Raw genomic sequence first — 20,079 nt, 5'->3', positions numbered from 1 at the left:
TATAATTTTTTAAAGGATTTTTTCCAGTGGCATGATCATACTCAGAGCTGACATGAGTTGCAGGTCACCAAAACAAGAAGTCAATATATTTATTATATACGTTCTAAATATTCTCATAAGTATTTGGAAATCATTGCATCTATAGTCAAGAACTTCTTAAGTTTGATCCTATTTCTTATAAATGTCCTTCCCCTGATGTGTGCTATTATTACTGGGTCCTTTTTAAGCTTTGGCTCAGTGGCACTACATATTTTTTCCCCTTTCAAGACTCAGGAAATGTCATCTTGAGAAATTCTCCACTGCACCATATTCTCTGTTTACTCTGCCTCCACTTGTAAGGTAATGTTTCTCTGTAGCTCTCTTCCTCCTCCTAACAGGGAAATTATTTTTTTTCTTGATCTCTGCCTAGTAGTTTTCTGTTGGGCACTTTTCAGAGCTGCCTGGAAATCATACCAGCTTTGCATTTCCCGCAAGTGCTTTTCCAGTAGTCGAGGAGTAATGACCTGGCAGCCAACCACTTTCCTGTTCCTAAGGCTAGTGTTCACCCTTCAAGATCTCTAGGATAGCTGAGAAATATACAGATTAAAAAAATTGTGCAAGGGATAGAAAATGTCCAGATTGAGGTTCCACTCAGTTTAACTGAGTTATTTGTGGCTTCTGCCACCAGTGCCATCTGTCCTCAACTCAGTCTGAAGGGAATCCTTCCATCTTTTTCAGGCTTTCTGACTTTTGGACTTAGCTCTACAAGTGTGCCCTCTTCAGGTCAGCCTGACTAATTTATATAGCCTCTTCACTTTAGATTCCCAGCTAAAATTTGAGGTGACTTTATTCCTGAGTTGCCTGTAGATTATTTCCATTTTCCAGCCCATTGCCCCTAGAATTCAAAGTGTCACCTTCCAGAATTCTTCCAAGTCAGTTTTATCTCTGAACCTGACCAATAGATCTATGATACTGATACTTCTGCAGAATCTGCTGCCTGTAGAAGCCATCATCTGTGTTTCTTCTCTGGAGAAAGGGGAACAGTTTTTTCTTAAGATGTTTTATGGCCTCTAAGAAAGAGAGTGGCTTTTGTCCAGTGAAGGACTTGATTCTCGCAGTCAGGAAAAGACGGTTACTTACCTTTGTAACTGTTGTTCTTCGAGATGTGTTGCTCATATCCATTCCAGTTAGGTGTGCGCGCGCCGCGTGCACGTTCGTCGGGAAAACTTTTACCCTAGCAACCCAGTCGGGTCGGCTGGGCGCCCCCTGGAGTGGCGCCGCCATGGCGCCCAATATATATCCCAGCCGACCCGGCCACCCTTCAGTTCCTTCTTGCCGGCTACTCCGACAGTGGGGAAGGAGGGTGGGTTTGGAATGGATATGAGCAACACATCTCGAAGAACAACAGTTACAAAGGTAAGTAACCGTCTTTTCTTCTTCGAGTGATTGCTCATATGCATTCCAGTTAGGTGATTCCCAAGCCTTACCTAGGCGGTGGGGTCGGAGCGAGATGTGGCGGTATTTAAAACTGCTACGCCAAAGGCCGCATCATCTCTAGATTGTCTGACTAACGCATAGTGATCGGTGAAAGTGTGTACCGATGACCAGGTCGCCGCACGACATATCTCCTGAATAGGCACGTGCGCCAGGAAGGCCGCTGATGTCGCCTGGGCTCTTGTGGAGTGTGCTGTGAGGTGGCCAGATGGGACACGAGCCAAGTCGTAGCATGTGCGGATGCAAGCAGTCACCCAGGAGGAGATCCTCTGAGAGGATATAGGTTGTCCCCTCATGCGTTCTGCAATCGCTACGAAAAGCTGAGGGGACTTCCGAAACCCCTTGGTTCTCTCGATGTAGAAGGCAAGCGCTCTACGTACATCCAAGGAGTGTAGATGTTGCTCCCGCCGAGAAGAGTGTGGTTTCGGAAAGAAGACGGGAAGGAAGATGTCCTGGTTGGTATGAAAGGTGGACACCACCTTAGGGAGGAACGCCGGGTGGGGTCGTAGATGTACCTTGTCCTTATGGAAGACGGTGTAAGGTGGGTCCACTGTGAGAGCTTTCAGCTCTGAGACCCGTCTGGCCGATGTAATGGCCACCAGGAAAGCTGTCTTCCATGATAGGTGTGTGAGCGAGCATGTCGCCAGTGGCTCGAATGGTGGGAGCATGAGCCTGTTCAGGACTAAGTTAAGGTCCCACGTAGGGGCAGGGCGGCGTACAGGCGGGTATAGTCGCTCCAGTCCTTTAAGAAATCTGGCGACTAGCGGATGAGAAAATATGGAGCGGCCACCTTCACCTGGCCGGAAGGCTGAAATGGCCGCTAAGTGCACCTTTAAGGAGGAAGTTGCCAGGTCCTGCTGTTTAAGGTACCAGAGGTAGTCGAGGATTGTGGAAACTGGGGACTGCGTGGGGTTCACCCCTTGGGAAGCGCACCAGCAAGAGAAGCGTTTCCATTTGGCCCTGTACGTAGAGCGAGTGGAGGGCTTCCTGCTGTTAAGCAGTATATGTTGGACCGGCGTAGAGCAGCTGAGCTCTGCCGAGCTCAGCCATGTAGGAGCCACGCCGTGAGATGAAGGGCTCGCAGGTCCGGGTGGTGAAGCGTGCCATGATCCTGGGTAATTAGGTCTGGATGGAGAGGAAGGTGAATTGGGGGGTCCACAGATAGGTTCATCAAGGTGGTGAACCAGTGTTGTCTGGGCCACGCAGGTGCGATCAGTATCAGGTGAGCCTTGTCTCTGCGCAACTTCAAGAGGACCTTGTGCACCAGGGGGAACGGAGGGAAGGCATACAGGAGATGGCGGGTCCACGGCAGGAGAAATGCATCCGTGATCGACCCCGGGGAGAGACCTTGAAAGGAGCAAAACTCCTGGCACTTCCTGTTGGACCTGGTTGCAAAGAGGTCTATGCGGGGAAACCCCCACCTCTGGAAGATGGAATGGATGACGTCTGGTCTGATCGACCATTCGTGGCAGAGAAAGGATCGGCTGAGGTTGTCCGCCAGCGTGTTCTCGACCCCTGGGAGAAAGGATGCCACTGGGTCTATCGAGTGGGCTATACAGAAGTCCCAGAGTCGAATGGCCTCTTGGCACAGTGGAGATGACCGGGTTCCCCCCTGTTTGTTGATATAATACATGGCCGTTGTGTTGTCCGTGAGTACGGAAACACAACGGCCTTGGAGGTGACGGAGAAATGCCTGGCAGGCAAGGCGGACTGCCCTTAGCTCCCGGACATTTATGTGGAGTGACAGCTCGAGGGTCGACCACAGGCCCTGGGTGCGCAGGTTTCCTAAGTGAGCTCCCCAACCCAGGGATGACGCATCGGTTGTTAGAGTCACCGATGGCTGTTGCGGATGGAATGGCATCCCCGCGCATACCAACGATGGGGTCAGCCACCAGTCGAGGGAGCGGAGAGGATCGGGGGGCACCGTCACTAACACATCCGGGTGGTCTCTGCTTGGTCGGTATACTGAGTGAAGCCACGTTTGGAGGGGCCTCATTCTGAGTCTGGCATGCTTTGTCACGTACGTGCAAGCGGCCATGTGACCGAGGAGTGTGAGACATGTCCGAGCCGAGGTGAGAGGGGATGCTTGCAAGCTCCGGATGATCGCCCCGATCGCCTGGAAACGAGGTTGAGGTAAGAAGGCCCTGGCCTGAATAGAGTCCAGGGTCGCACCTATGAAGTCCAACCTCTGTGTTGGAACTAGGTTGGACTTCTCGATGTTGACCAGCAGTCCCAGTCGGGAAAAGAGGTCCGTGGCAGCCTCTACATGTCGTCGTACCTGCGACTGGGAGGAACCTTTCAGGAGCCAGTCGTCTAGGTACGGGAAGACGTGGATTTTCCGCCGACGGAGGTAGGCGGCCACGACGGCCATGCACTTGGTGAACACCCTCGGGGCTGTCGAGAGACCGAATGGTAGAACCGTGAACTGGAAGTGTTGATGTGTGACCGTGAAGCGGAGGTACTTCCTGTGCGGTGGGAAGATGGCAATATGGAAGTACGCGTCTTTCATGTCGAGGGCGGCGTACCAGTCTCCAGGATCCAGGGATGGGATAATGGTTCCCAGGGAGATCATACGGAACTTCAACTTGAGCATCCACTTGTTGAGGCCCCGAAGGTCTAGGATGGGTCTGAGACCTCCCTTGGATTTGGGGATCAGGAAATAACGGGAGTAGAATCCCTTGCCTCTCTCGGCTAGAGGTACTTCCTCTATGGCCCCCGCCGCCAGGAGGGAGCGAACCTCCTGTAGAAGGGTTTGCTCGTGAGAGGGGTCCCTGAAGAGGGACTGGGAAGGGGGGCGGGAAGGGGGTGAAGAAGCAAATTGTAGATGGTATCCATGCTTCACTGTGCGTAGCACCCAACGGTCTGACGTTACTTGGGACCACGCTGGGAGGAAGCGGGAGAGGCGGTTGTAGAAAGTAGGGAAAGGATCCTGAATTGAGACTGATAAGCCGTCCCCGGGCGCACCTTCAAAAACCGGACTTGGGGCCCGGTTGCGACTTGGAAGGCCCTTGGTTCTGGCCTCCCTGGGAGCTGGGTTGGCGTCTGCGTCCCCCGCGTCCACGCCGTCTATTGAGGTCTTGCCTCTGACGGGGTGGGAAGTATGGGCGCCGTGTTTGGGGCCTGAAGGGTCTGCGCTGGGTGGACGGGGTATGCATCCCTAATGAGCGAATAATGACCCTATTGTCTTTTAGGTTTTGCAATTTTGAGTCCGTCTTCTCAGAGAACAAGCCTTTCCCGTCAAAGGGTAGGTCTTGGATCGTGTATTGCAGCTCCGGAGGTAGTGTGGATGCTTGAAGCCAAGAGATGCGCCGCATTGTTACTCCGGACGCAATGGTTCTGGCTGCCGAATCAGCTGCATCGAGGGAGGCCTGGAGGGTAGTCCTGGCCACCTTCTTACCTTCCTCCAGGAATGCATTGAATTCTGGGCGTGAGTCGTGGGGGAGCAGTTCCGCGAACTTGCCCACCTCCACCCATATGTTGTGGTTATAACGCCCTAAAAGGGCCTGCTGGTTGGCCACACGGAGTTGCAAGGCCCCTGCTGAGTAGACCTTGCGACCCATGAGGTCCATGCGCTTGGCCTCTTTGGACTTGGGGGCCGGTGCCTGTTGTCCATGACGCTCCCTGTCATTGACCGACTGGGCCACGAGGGATGAGGGGGGAGGGTGTACATAGAGGTATTCGTACCCCCGAGAGGGTACCATGTACTTCCTCTCCACTCCCTTAGCTGTCGGAGGGATGGAGGCCGGTGACTGCCACAGGTTTTCGGTGGTAGATTGAATAGTCCGTATAAACGGCAGAGCTACCCGGGTAGGGGCATCTGCCGATAGTATGCTCACCACCGGGTCCTGAACCTCCGAGACTTCCTCCACGGGGAGGTTGATATTAAGTGCTACCCTACGGAGGAGGTCCTGGTGGGCCCTGAGATCTATTGGTGGAGGTCCCGATGTTGAAGTCCCCGCCACTGCCTCGTCTGGCGAGGAGGAGGAGGAGACACCGGGGATGATGTCCTCCTGTGCGGTGTCTCGCTGTTCCTCTGTTTCCAGCTCGTGACAGCCCGGTGAGTCTGGACGTGGCTGTTTGTCCGACTCAATCGCGGGAGGTCGGGAAACAGTGGCCTCTGGCACCCGATGCTCTGCGGTAGCGGGACGCGGCTGAGGTAGGGGGGCACCCTGGGTCTGTTGGTAAGCCCATGGTGTCCAGAAGCCCCACTGTTGGGCACTCGTGTCCTGTGTATGTGGGTCTTGAAACTCGCCCAGCGGTACTTCAGGTTCGTAATAACTACCCGCATGGGAGGATGCCGACGTGGCTCTTGATGGCCACGGTGGTGCTGCAAAGGTCGGTGCCGCGGTGCCGACCGACCTCACACCTCTGGATACTGGCGACCGGTGCTGGTATTGGTGGGGAGAGCGAGACCGGGACCTGCGACCGGCTCGGTGCCGGGAGGTCGACCGGGATCGCGAGCGCCGTTGTCTGGATCTGCTCCTGTAGGCGCGGTGCTCCCTGCGGTGCCGTGAGCTGGATCGGTGCCGGGAGTACTCAGTTGACGCACGTGACGTCGACCGGTGCCGGGAGCCTGACCGGTGCCGGGAGCCGGAGCGGTGCCTGGAGCCGGAGCGGTGCCGGGAGCGTGAGCGGTACCGAGGTGATCGGTGCCGAGAGCTCGACCGGTGCCTGGGTGATCGCCGACGAGGTGATCGGTGCCGGGAGCCCGATCGGTACCGGGATCGGGATCGAGATCGGGACCGACGCCGTGAGTCTGAACGTCGTCTTGAAGCTGAGCGTCTGCCGGATCGCGACCTAGAGCGGTGCCGGTCTGTTACACTGACCGAAGCTGGTCTGGTCAGGGTCGGCTTGCCCATAGAACACAGGACCCGCACCGGCGGTGCCGGGGGTAAGGGCATGGGTGCCTCCGTAATGGCGATCAGCTCCCTCGCCGCGGCAAATGTCTCCGGGGTAGTAGGTGTAGAGAGCTCTACCACTGCGTGTACCGGGGAGCTACCAGGTGCCGGACTCGACGGACCTCTCGGGGCCGGAGTCGACGGTACCGGTTTGGGCGGTGCTGCGGCTGGTATCGGTGCCGGGCCATCCGCTGTCTTCGCAGGGTCTGGCTGCGGGGCGGCTGATGGCGAGACGGTTTGTGCCTTCGCCGCCTTTGGTCTCGGGGAGGTGGAGCGGCCTTGGCTCGGCTTCGGTGCCGCCTTCTTGGAGGAGGTACTCGGTGCCGCGGTGCCCTTGCTCACCGGCTTGCTTGCGCTCTGAGCCGAGGGCGAAGGTGTCAAGGCCGCTTCCATTAGGAGCTGTCTTAATCTAATGTCCCGCTCCTTTTTGGTCCTTGGCTTAAAGGACTTGCAGATTGAGCACTTAGCAGTTAAGTGCGACTCCCCTAGGCATTTTAAGCAGGAGTCATGAGGGTCTCCCACAGGCATAGGTTTATGGCAAGCCGCACAGGGCTTGAAACCTGATGAGCCGGGCATGGGCTCCGGCTCCCCGTGTGGGGGGAGGGGAGGGGGGGGTACCCCGATCCCCTCGTTACCACTAAAAACTAAACTAAAGCACTAAACTACTAACTATTGACAACTATAAACTATCTATATACAATGAGTAACTATATACCACGAAAGCTAAATGAGCTGCTAGGGAGTGTGGAGTTCAGCGAAGCCGCGCTCCACAGTTCCAACGACCGACACGGGCGGTAAGAAGGAACTGAAGGGTGGCCGGGTCGGCTGGGATATATATTGGGCGCCATGGCGGCGCCACTCCAGGGGGCGCCCAGCCGACCCGACTGGGTTGCTGGGGTAAAAGTTTTCCCGACGAACGTGCACGCGGCGCGCGCACACCTAACTGGAATGCATATGAGCAATCACTCGAAGAAGAAGGTGAAATTCTGGATAGAACCCATAGCATTGACTCGGGAGATATCAACAGAGGGCTATGTGTTTTCAGTTAATCTCAAGGTCTACTTCCCATTTGTAGTAACGTCTTTGAGATTGTCATCAGCTCCCAGAGTATTTCACATCTCATATAATTTGGATGATGTACTGATATATTTCCCCAGTAAGGGAAATGCCCTATGACTCTCTTCAGACCACCAGATTAATTCAATAACATGAGTTTGTGACCAACTTGATGTAGAGATCTTGCCACCCCAGAATCTATTTCAGAAGATCAAGTCTGATTCTTCCTGTGTTTTAAGCCCATTAAATATCAGCCCTCTAGTGTCTGCAACTTCTGGTGATCTTCTGTGCAGATGTAGTCCGTTGAGCCATAATATATCTTTGAGTCCTTTGCACTTCATCCTGGCAACTGAAACTAGCAATACAGGAGTATGAACAAGCTGATTGGGCTATGTTATCCATTTCATAGCTCACTCAAGTGGCATGTTTCCTTCCTTGTGCATAACCATATAGGCAAGCCGCTCCGCTACTGTGCTGAGACGAGAAATCACTTAGTCCAGTGATCTTAAGGATAAACTCATTCCATTTCACCTTTTGAAACTGAGAGTGCAGAGGGATATTGTCAAGTTTCTCCTTCCAAAAATTGTACCATCTCCAAAATATCTCTACATATAGAAAAAAGTACAGTTTCACCCTCACTTATTGCAACACACACGGAGGCATTACTTGCAAAAAAAAAAAAAAAAATCCCAAAAAATAAAACCTGTGTGTAAACACACACACACACACACACACACACACACAGAGAGAGAGAGAGAGAGAGAAGTCTTAAGAAGTCCTACAGTTCTGGAAAACCACACACACACACTCTCTCTCTCTCTCTCTCTCTCTCCTGGAAAATCTGGGCTGTTTTATTTGGGCCTCAAATGTCATGGTGAAGATGAACCACCAAAACAGACTGGTTGAGTTTAAAAGATCTCGTCCTGTGAGAATAGAAACAGAGTTAAAAAATTTTCAGCTTCTAATCCAGAAATGGTTGGTTAAACAGACACTTTTCAAATCAACTCAACAAACAGGTTCTTTTATCTTATTCCAGACATTGGCATCAACCACCTTCGAAGATGGGTATTTTTTTTCCTTTCCATTGGATGGGTCTTCAACTGTACCATTGCCAACAGAGAAAGTATAATTTAAAATATCTGGGAGGACTGTGCCATAGTAAGTCTTGTAATCAGACCACTGGGAGCTGCCAGTTATGAAGGACTTTGTTCATCAAAGTCCTCGTGAAGATTGCTCTTCCTAGCTGGAACTTCAAAACTGAAGCCTTGTATCATCTGATTACTCCAGAGAACTAGTAGATTTCGTCATTATATCAAGAAAGCTGTGTACGTTCCGTATATATAAAATAATGTGAAATATATGGTTTTCCTGGTATGATCAAAGGACAATAAACACCTTTTAGGCCACTGTAGAAGGAATACTAATGTCTCAGTTGTCCAGTTTTCAAAGGGGCCTGTGCCTCAGTTATTTTAAACCAGGTGTCTGTTCTAAAAACAATCCATTTTCTCTTTTTTGTCTGAAAAGTCCCCTCTTCAACCTCTTCTCTGCAGATTTTCTTGTCTCTAACTAAAAATTAACCTATTGTACAATGGAATTCAAATTTGGTCCTCCAAGCTCTCACCAAGTCTTTCTGTTGGCACCTGCCTTTTCCTCATGATGAGCAAATTTCTTTCTTTTTTTTTTTTTTCAGCAGTCACCTCAACTAGAAAAATACGTCAACAAAGGGACCCCTTTTATTATAGACCTGTAGTTGCAGTTTTTTCCAGAGATAATTTGTGGTTTTTATATCACTCTGGAATTTGTCCCCAGTAGAGTATCCTTCTACTTTAACATGAGAACATAAGGAGGAACATACTGGTTCAGACCAATGGTCCAGCTAGTCTGCCAGATGCTTCAGAGGGAATAAACAGAACAGGGCAATTATCAAGTGATCCATCCCTGGTCATTCAGTCCCATCTTCTGGCAGTCAGAAGTTTAGAGACACTCAAAGCATAGGATTGCATCCCTAATCATCTTGGCTAATAACCGCTGATAGACCTGGATAAACTCATGGAGGATAGTTCTTTTTTGAAGCCAGTTATACTTTTGGCTTTTGCAACATCCCCTGACTGTGAGTTCCACAGGTTGGCTGTATGTTGTGTGAAGAAGTACTTTTGTTTCTTTTATGCCTGTTAATTTCTTTAGGTGTGACTCCTGGTTCTTGTATTATGTGAAGGGTTAAATAACACTTCCCTATTCACTTTCTCCACACCATTCATGATTTTATAGATCTCTATGATATGCTCCCTAAGGCATCTCTTTTCAAAACTGAACAGTCCCAGCCTTTTTAATCTCTCCTCATATGGTAGATTCTGTACCCTTAATTGTTTTTGTTGCCCTTTTCAGTACTATTTTCCAATTCTAATGTGCATCTTTTGAGGTGGAGTGACCAAAGAGCATGCATTATTCAAGGTATGGGCGTAGCATGGATTTATATAGTGACTCATTTTCTTTCTTATCTATCCTTTTCCTAATGATTCTTCATATTCAGCTTTTTTGATTGCTGCTGCACTTTAAGCAGATGTTTTCAGAGAACTATCTGCAATCACTCCTATCTATCTTGAGTGGTAACTGCTAATTTTGATCCCTTCATTTTGTGTTTATAGTTGGGATTATGTTTTCCAGTGTGCATTACTTTTGCATTTATCACCAATTAACTTCATCTGCCATTTCGTTGCCCAGTCACCTAGTTTTGTGAGATCGCTTTGTAACTCTTTGTAATCAGATTTCGATTTTAACTACTTTGAGTAATGTAGTGTCATCTGCAAATGTTGCTACCTCACTGTTTACCCCTTTTTCCAGGTGATTTATTAATGTTGAACAGCACTTGTCCAGTACAGATCCTTTGGGGACCCTACTATTTGATTTTCTCCACCATGAAAAATTACCATTTGTTCCTACCCTTTGTTTCCTATCTTTTAACCTGTTGTTGATCCATTAGAGCAGGCGTCCCCAACCTTTTCTGTGGGACGGGCGCCGGACGACTAGCCGTCAAGGACCGTGGCCGCTAGACAAGCAGTCACCGAAATGCCGCTGTGAAGTGTCAATGTCAAGAGGTGCTGCCGCCGAAATGCCGCCATGAAGCAGCGTCATCAAGAGGCGTCACTGCCAAAATCCCACCGAATTTTGGCAGAATTTCGGCGGTAGCGCTTCTTGATGTTGCGGCATTTCTGCGGCTGCTTGTCTGGCGGCCAGTGGGCGGGTACACATGGATACCCCGGTGGGCGCCATGTTGGGGATCCCTGCATTAGAGGACCTTCCCTCTTATGCCATGACTGCCTACTTTGCTAAGACCCTTTGGTGAGGGACCTTACCAAAGGCTTTCTGAAAGACCAAGTATACTATATCCATTATAGCACCATGGTCCATGTATTTGACACCCTTAGAGAATTCTAATAGATTTGGCAAAGCATGATTTCCCTTTACAAAATCGTGTTGACTCTTCCCCAACATATTGTGTTAATCTATGATAATTCTTGATAATTTTTGATAATTCTTTACTGTAGTTTCAACCAATTTGCCTGGTGATGAAGTTTAGGCTTACTGCCTTGTAGTTGCTAGGATCACCTTCGGAGCCTTTGTTAAAAATTGGCATTATGTTAACTATCCACCAGTCATCTGATTTAAGCGACAGGTAACATACCACAGTTAGTAGTTCTGTGATTTCATATTTGAGTTCCTCAGAACTCTTTTGTAAATACTGTCTGGTCCTGGTGACTTCTTATTGTTTAATTTATCAGTTTATTCCCAAATCATCTTCATTGGTGCCTCAATCTTGGACAGTTCCTCAGATTTGTCACCTAAAAAAATGGTTCAGGTGTAGGAACCTTCCTCGCATCCCCTGCAGTGACGACTGATGCAAGGATTTCATTTAGTTTCTCCTCAGCCTTGTTTTCCTTGAGTGCTCCTTTAGTGTCTCAGTTATCCTGTGATTCCACTGATTGTTTGGGCTTCTTGCTTCTGATGTACTAAAAACATTTTTGCTCTTAGTTTTTGTCTTTTGCTAGTTGGTCTTCATATTCTTTTTTGGCCTGCCTAATTATATTTTTACACTTTGTATTTTCCGCAGTAGGATTTGACTTCCAGTTTTTTAAAATATGTCGTTTTATCTCTAGCTTCCTCTTGTACCTTTCTTTTGTTGGTTCTCTTACTGTTTCGGTGTGGTTTTTGGGGTGGTGGTGGGGTTACATATTGTGTGAGCCTCTATCGTGTTTTTCAGAAGTTTCCTTGCAGCTTGCAGCTATTTCACTCTTGTCTGTTCCTTTTAATTTCCATTTAAGCTCCCTCCCCTGCCCACCTCCGCTGCCCCAATTCTGCACACCCTTTGGAAATACTAAGGGCCATAAAACTTTATTTGATCTTACTGTGGAATGGCATAAAACTAATGTTCTTTTCATGGGCAAAAACACACTTTAAGGCTTATAAATTTATCACTCAGGGACTCAATGCACACTCAGCTAGAAGAACAACCACTTCATAAGCAGAATTGATGAGAGCTACTGTTGATGAGATCTGCAAGGCAGACACTTAATTTTCAGCAATTAATGCTTTCACCATTCATTGCAGAATTGTCATAGTGACCTAAGCAGAAGTTGTGTTTATGCTGCTCTTAATCTAAAATTAGAAATTCCTTTGTATATAGTTGTATAAAGCTTTTATCTGTATTTTATTTTTTGTTTTGTCCCACTCTGACTTTAATATCTGATTACTCTTTGCTACTTCCCAGAGTATGGAGACGCATGAAAAATTTCCTTACCTGTAATTTTTATTTGTTATGGTTTTCCATCTTCTGATTATATATGTCTTCCACTTTGAAGATATCAGTTATTTTCTGATGGAACATAGAACAAATGAATGCTTTTTCATCATGTTCATAAACCATCATATTCTGCAATTTTAGTCTATTAATTTAGCCATGCACGATTATTCTGGGACCCTAGCTACCAATTTCTTCCAAATACTGTCATTCTAATTCAGTACTGCTTCTGTAACTTTTTGTCCTGGGAAGGGTGCATGAGATACAGTGTTTCTCCAGCACAGGGCTTCTGGATCCTGGAAGAGGGAAGAGGAGGTATTAGTCGACATAATTAGATGAAAAGGAAGCTTTGGGCTGTAAGGAATAGTTTCCCAATAGTGAAAATGTGTTAGATTATGGAATAGTCTCCTTCAGAAAGTGGAATTGGTGGAAACGTCATCAGTTCCAACTTTGAAAAATAGACAACAGAACACTGGAGAATGTATAGTAGGGAAACAGTCCTACACTGGCAAGAAGATGGATATGATATCTAACAGGTCTTTTGCACCTCTGATTTGTTTGATTCTATGATACTGAGATTTTGCACTTTAAAATTATCTTGTATTGAGATCACTGCATATTTCAAGGATACAGGCAGGCTAATAGTTTCACTATTATGTGAATAATTGATATTTGCTACTGTGCTTGAAAATTGTGTTTACATGATTGATTTTTACCCTCAGGACAGAGAAGAATTGGGTAAGAGTGGTTGAGTAAATGCATAGTAGACTGTGCACATGCACCTTCTTTTGAGTTGAAGACTTTATGTAGACAAATTAGTATCAAGTATATGAATCAAAACTGTGGAGTTCTCTAAAAAGTAAATGAGATGCATATGCCACAACTGGTAAAAGAGCTAAGCAGTTAGAGGCACAAAAACTTCTCTTTAAACATTGATTTCTCCAAAACCACAGGGGATGATTACTAAAATGTCTGTGACCATATTAAAACTTAGGTTCTGAGCTATAAAACGAAAAGTGCTTTTCAGTGATGGTGGTGGTGTTGATGTATTAAAGTATCTTAATTTTATCCTGCCAAAATAAACTTACCAGTTAAAATTACTCTTAATCATTGAGATATTTTTCTTTCATATTGTTAGGTGATTTACTTAGTTAATCATTTGAGCGCTTATCAATTTTGTAATTTTACTGAATTCCTAAAAATGTTTACACTTGCAAACACTGAACAAATGTTGTGGCTGTGACACAAACTGACAGAAAAAAGAAAATGCATAGATTAGGGGGATATAGCTCCTACAACTTCCAAAGTTAGACATGTTAGTAAGATTCTAAGTTCCTGGGGTGGCACAGGAAAAAATGCAGGTGAAAAGTAATTCTGTAATTTGATGCATACATTTGCAACAATTTTGCAGTGCAATTAACACTATAAACTAAATAATAGAAGCTTACTGTAATTTAATTTATATTTCTACAGAAAGACCTCAAACAGTACTTAGTAAATTAAAATGTTGGTATGATTTATTTCAAAATAAATATAAGCTCTTCAGTATTATGTCCACGTTTAGCATTTATACTGATTCATCAAACAGTTAAATTAATACTAATTTTTCTAAAATCTGTGCAGGATTCTCTATCTGAAGTTGAAGAGAAGTATAAGAAAGCTATGGTTTCTAATGCTCAGCTAGATAATGAGAAAAACAATTTGATTTATCAAGTGGATACGCTAAAGGATGTTATTGAGGAAAGGGAAGAGCAGATGTCAGAGTTCTATAGGGAAAATGAAGAGAAGTCAAAGGTACTGATATTTTGTGTATTAAACTGTATTATAAAAATCTGAATTTTTTAATGAAAATAGAGCCTGATGGTCAGTAGCTACCTTCAATATTGAGATTATTTTTTAAGCAGGTATGACAGAGAAGCCATATCATGATTGAAAATTAAGACCCGGAACGTTCTGTTGACGTGTGTCTGTGTGTCTGTTGGGAGGGAATAATTATTTTGTCAGTCACTTAGATTCCTTCTTCCCGCAAAGGTCCAGGCCCCAAATTTTTCAATATGAGGTAGAAAATATAATACAAAAAGAGCATTGTGCAGATTCAGTAATTAGTGAGCTTCTCACCAGCTCATTGCACTTACACCTCATTGGTGGGTTGCCCATATTGCCAGCTAGTAGGTTTAGTCGTTTAGCTACGTAGTGTCTGGAAAATTATTCAAACCCTGAACCTGTAAATTCTAACTGTTAAGGAGTCTGAACTGCAAGAGGAAATCATTGCTAATATTGCTATTTACTGATGTTCATAATATGTTTGTTTTAATTTATATAGAAAATGTATATGTCAAACCCTCAACAAGCATGCACTGCTTAACTGATATTTGTTTAATATAGGAATTGGAAAGGCAGAAACACATGTGCAATGTTCTACAATATAAGATGGATGAACTTAAAGAGGGCCTTCGTCAGAGAGATGAACTAATAGAGGTTTGTACACATTCAACGTCATATGACTTTACTTATGGAAATATGTGAGGGAGAAGTAAATAAGGAAGTGTTGTTGTTTATTCCTTCTCATAACACAAGAACTAGGGGTCACCATATGAAATTAATAGGCAGCATATTTAAAACAAACAAAAGGAAGTATTTCTTCAGACAACGCACAGTCAACCTGTGGAATTCTTTACCAGAGGATGTTCTGAAGGCCAAGACTATAACAGGGTTTAAAAAAGAACTAGATAAATTCCTGGACGATAGGTCCATCAATGGCTATTAGCTAGGATGGGCAGGGATGGTGTCTCTAGCCTCTGTTTGCCAGAATGTGAGAATGGGCGACAAGGAATGGACCACTTGATGATTACCTATTCCGTCCATTCCCTCTGGGGCACCCAGCATTGACCACAGTCAGAAGACGGGATACCGGGCTAGGTGGACCTTTGGTCTGACCCAGTATGGCCGTTCTTATGTTCTTCTGTTTTGATGTAGATAGACTATATCAAGTTTGGATATGTGTGTATTTCCCGTATACAAAATAGACACAAATATCAGCTTATATTTCTTGAGCAACAATAAGTCCAGTTGTAGTGACAGGAACATAAACTTATCCAATCAGTATTTTATGAGTTACTATTCTATCTTAATTTTTATGAATTTATTTAGAAGTTAGAAATGTTCCTATGAAATTTACACAAATTTATATTGAATATGGTAAAATACTTCAAAAAAAAATCTAATTACTGGGTCTCAGACCAATATTTTCTTTTTGTGAACACAAGTCTAATGCCTCTATTCGCAAAACAGGGGTTCATAGACTGGCAGTTTTCCATAGCTTGAACTCCTGCTCTGCTATCATACCCACATGCATCTGATGAAGTGGGTATTCACCCACGAAAGTTCATGCTCCAATATGTCTGTTAGTCTATAAGGTGCCACAGGACTCTTTGCCGCTTTTACAGATCCAGACTAACACGGCTGCCCCTCTGATACTTGACCCAAATATTGGGCTGTCGTCCCAATCCCAGACACCAGCCTCAAATGAATTAAACTTCCTTTGCTTTCCCAAAAACGTTTGTTTTACAGTTTATTTAAAAAGAGAATGAGGGGGGCGGGAGTTTCAGTGTTTGTGAATGACCTATAATTAGGTTTGCATTGTGGCTTTTATGTTTGTGCAGGTGTACATGAATGTATTGTTTTCAGCTGGCATGGTACTGGCTCTCAAAATCAGTGCCAACTTCTTGTCTGCAAACCCCATATTGAATTGTAGGTCCAAGGAATGTCAGTTTCTAGCCCTTTTAATTAGATACACCAATCAAGGCTATAACATTTGAAAGTTCTTCATTTCTCCTCTTCTCCCCTAAGTTCCTCCACTACCCTACCAGTTCCCTGGGTCAGTCTTCTGAGTTTCACAGGACCTAAAGACTTTTGAGAAGACCCTTGATCAGTAGTGGGAGGATATGGTACTGATGGGGGTGCAGCTTATGGTGCTAAGACTGATGTATGCAGCCAATATGACCTCTGGCTAGGAGAACTGGTAGTTCTTCGAGTGCTTGCTCTTGTCTATTCCATTGTAGATGTATGTGCTCGCCACATACACAGGTGCTGGACTTTTTTCCGTCAGTGGTATGTGTAGGGGACTGGTCTGGCACCCTCTGGAGTGGTGCACATATGCTGTGGTATATGGGGTGCTGTTGGCTCCCTCCTGGCGCCGGTCCCGGTCCCCTATACCAGCTAAAAGCAAAAGAAGCACCCAGGGAGAGGCATTCCCCTACCTCCCGTGCGGCAAAGGGAAAGTCTGGGGAGGAGTATAGACCCTTGCAAGGCAATAAGTCTCTGGAACCTAGCCAGACACTGACATTGCCAGCTAGACCAACCAGCCCTCCTAGGGACCCACCACCCACCCCAGGTAGTGGCAGAGGTCCCCTGCACCTGGAAGTCTTGTCCATACTGGAGGCCTTTACTGGTGCCCCTGATGCCTTGTCAAGACGTGGCCAGCTCCAGGGGGAAGCCAGCACTGGGATCTGTACCATGTTCCCCGTCAGTGCAGCATTGCTCCCTAGCAACACAGCAGTTGATGTCGAAGTGACGATTCCCAGTGAGGCACTTCTGACCTGGCCAGACCGACTGAAGTTCCTGGCCCTATTTACAGGACTCTCAGCAACTGTCCCCCATGGGATGGCGCCGCTCACCCAATGGCCAATACAGGGCCACAACGCACCACTGGTTCCCAGAATGACACCGGTCTCCAGACAGGAGATATCACTCCCCGGGGCAAAGGACGCCATTGGAGTCATGGTGTGGATGATTCCTGGTGCTGAGGCATAGATCGCCAGACACGCAGCACCAATCACCTTGGTTGAGGCAGCGCTCCTCGCCACCCCGCTCTTGGTCATTGAACTCACAGCACTGATCCCAGAGTTCTAGGTGTCGATTGCCAGATGCCCGTTGCTGATCCACTGAACTCCACCACCGGGCCCCAAGCAGACAGCTCCAGGACTCAGAGCTTCAGTACCGGGCCCCCTGCCACAAGCGTCATGGAAGCAAGCAGGAAGAGGACTTCAGGGCCACGTCGGCACCGCAGTTGTCCTCGAGACAAGACCATTCCTCCTCCTCCTCCTCCTCGGCGCTTGGTCCTTTGGGCCAGATGTCCTCGGCCAAGCCTGGGCAGCTCCCCCAGGGCCAATGGCCTATCCTATGGCAACTCTGGAATCCATCGAGGGTTCTCCAGGGACCCTCATGCAACGATCTGTATCGGGGCGTCAGAGAGAAGGTCGGCTACCGTTTCCCGCCTGCTCCCAGATTTGGATGCAGGGCCCGAGCAAGGTGCCCACGAGCTTCCCCTAGCCACAGTGGAGGTCACCTTTCCTCCTGCCCTCGCCTCCTCGTCATCCTTACCAGATCCACAGATAGTGCCACAGGGCACACCAGGAGCTGCTAAAAAGGCAGCGAGCCTAGGGTTAGAGGCAGAGGAGTTGGCACAACCCACTGATGGGCTGTTTGACATCTTGGCTGCAGTGGCCCCGTCCAGGGTGGCACTCCCCGGGCGTGATAGGGTGGTAAAGCTTGTAAAAACATTGTGGCAAACCCTATCCTCCCTCCCATCCATCTCCAAGCAGGCAGAGAGGAATTATTATGTCCCTGTGAAGGGGTTTGAATATTTGTACTCCCACCCGTCCCCCCTAGTGGTCTCGGCGGCCAATGAAAGAGATAGATAAGGGCAACCAGGCCCACCTTCCAAAAATAAGGATGGCAAGAGGATTGACTTATTCGGAAGAAAGGTTTACTCATCTGCTAGCCTACAACTCTGAGGGGCAAACCATCAGGTCCTACTTAGAAGGTATGATTTTAATATTTGGCAGTCAATCTCCAAATTTGAAGACTCGTTGCTTGAAGTCCAGACTAGAGTTCCTTGCCATCCTGGATGAGGGGAAAATGGTGGCAAAGGCTTCCCTCCAGGCTGACTCTGATGTGGTGGATTTGGCTGCAAGATCCATGGCCATGGCAATGAGGCGGGCATTGTGATTGATGTCCTCTAGGCTGGTGACAAAGGCCTAGCTTTTGCTCCAAGACCTCTCTTTTGGTGGCTGGGCCTATTCATAGAACAAACAGACACACAATTACATGGGCTTAAGGACTTTAGGGCTACCCTACACTCCTTAGGCCTCTACGTGCTGGCCCCCGCTAGAAAGGGGTTCAACACGAACAACCTCATAGATCTAGCAGTCAAGCCAGACCGGAAACCTATCACAAGAAGGGCAAGGCCAATAAGCACGGTCAGGGTCAACAATTCAGCTCTGCCTCCCAGTCCAGGCTCTTTCCGCTACCCCAAGGGTAAGAAGTCGGCATTTTCAGGTTGCGCCCAAGGGCGACATCCCAGTCTACAGACAGACCATCCCTCTCTTTGTTTTCAAACTGCCTTCCTTCCTCCCTCTCTGCTTGAGCTGCAATAACAATGAACTGCTGGGTCCTCAGCATAGTGGCAGTGGGGTACACCCTACAGTTTATTTAAAACCCCTCCCTCCCATTCCCTCTTCCCCATCCCTTTTCATGGACCCTTCTCACGAGCGACTTCTCACCCAAGAGGTACAAGCTCTCCTGTGAGTCGGGACCATAGCAGAAGTCCCCACATGTCAGAAAAGGAAAGAGTTTTATCCCGGTATTTTCTCATGCCAAAGGTGGTCTCTGACATATTTTGGATCTGCAAGGTGTCAACAAGTATCTCAAGAAGTTAAGGTTTCGCAGGGTCTCCCTGGCCTCCATCTTCCTTCTCTGGATCCGGGAGACTGGTTTGCCATCCTCTATTTGAAGGACGCCTACTTTCACATATCAGTATTCCACGGGCACAAACGTTTTTTCTTCATTTCACACCACCCTCCTTCCAATGCTGCCCTAGGCCCAGCAGAGGCCCAAGAGCTCAGGGAGGAGGCAGGGGCTCTGCCATGGGAGAGCCTAACTGTCCTCAGCGCATGGCAGCCAGAAACCCGTGGGCCTGCTGCCGAGGCTCCCCCTCCACCAAGTGATATGAGCCTCTATAGGGAGGAGGTGGGGCCAGAACGGAGCTGCGATGGCTGAGGGCTCCTTTCCGCCCCTTTCACTGGCAGGAGCCCTCCTCAGCTGGTGGCCAGCTGGCCAAGAGGAGCAAGTGGGCAGGGGGTAGGGGTAGTGGGAAGGGAGAAGGCAGCCCTGGGCCCACTGGCTGAGAGGAGCAGGGCTGGGCTGGGTGGAGAGGAACCAGCGCCACGGCCACTTGGCCGCAGCACACAAGTCGAGTACCGGGCCAGCGCACAGCACCCTCTTTGGCGGGCCACCCTCGGCAGCCACCCTGGTTGCCCACCCCAAAGTCCTGCCCTGTTGGCAGTGCCCCTTATACCATAGTGGATGTGCCCCACTCCAGAAGGCCCCAGAGTTGGTCCCCTATGCATACCACTGAGGGAAAAACTTCCGGCACCAGTGCATGTGGCAAGCGCACACATCTACAATGGAATGGACATGAGCAACACGTCTCGAACACCAGTTACAAAAAAAGGTAACTGTCTTTTCACAGCATGTAGTGGACTAAGCACTGAGATCAAAGATCTCCTGCAAATTCTAATCCTGGTTCTGACACTTACTCCCTCTGTGTCCTTAGTTGGGTCGCTAAACCTTTCAGGTTGAGCTTTTTTATCTAGAATACTTAACTGCCTCACAGGATATGGGTTATTAACATTTGTAAAGTGCAACAGCATATAAATGCTTATATTCACCAGATGTATATGGACACTTCACAAAATGGGGGCCAAAGGGCACCCACACTTGCAGGTTTAGACAGTTCATTGCAATACTTTTCTAAATGTTGGTATTATGCACATAACCCAACACAACCGATGGGGT

General features: G+C 47.6%; 1 protein-coding gene across 12 annotated transcripts in view; it reads left to right on the top strand.

Moving 5' to 3' along the window:
• LRRFIP2 (LRR binding FLII interacting protein 2) overlaps positions 1 to 20,079 on the top strand; it is a 125,842-nt gene that overhangs the window by 82,327 nt on the left and 23,436 nt on the right. For all 12 annotated transcript variants that reach the window (XM_050937977.1, XM_050937976.1, XM_050937978.1 and 9 more), the window contains 2 exons: positions 13,846 to 14,016; positions 14,608 to 14,700. In XM_050937977.1, coding sequence (XP_050793934.1) covers positions 13,846 to 14,016; positions 14,608 to 14,700 — 264 coding nt within the window. The remainder of the gene's footprint in view (positions 1 to 13,845; positions 14,017 to 14,607; positions 14,701 to 20,079) is intronic.

This window comes from Gopherus flavomarginatus, chromosome 2 (genome assembly GCF_025201925.1).
Source record: "Gopherus flavomarginatus isolate rGopFla2 chromosome 2, rGopFla2.mat.asm, whole genome shotgun sequence".
Taxonomy (NCBI): Eukaryota; Metazoa; Chordata; order Testudines; family Testudinidae; genus Gopherus; species Gopherus flavomarginatus.
The sequence above is the reverse complement of the archived record's forward strand: the minus strand, read 5'-3'. Positions and strand labels throughout refer to the sequence as shown.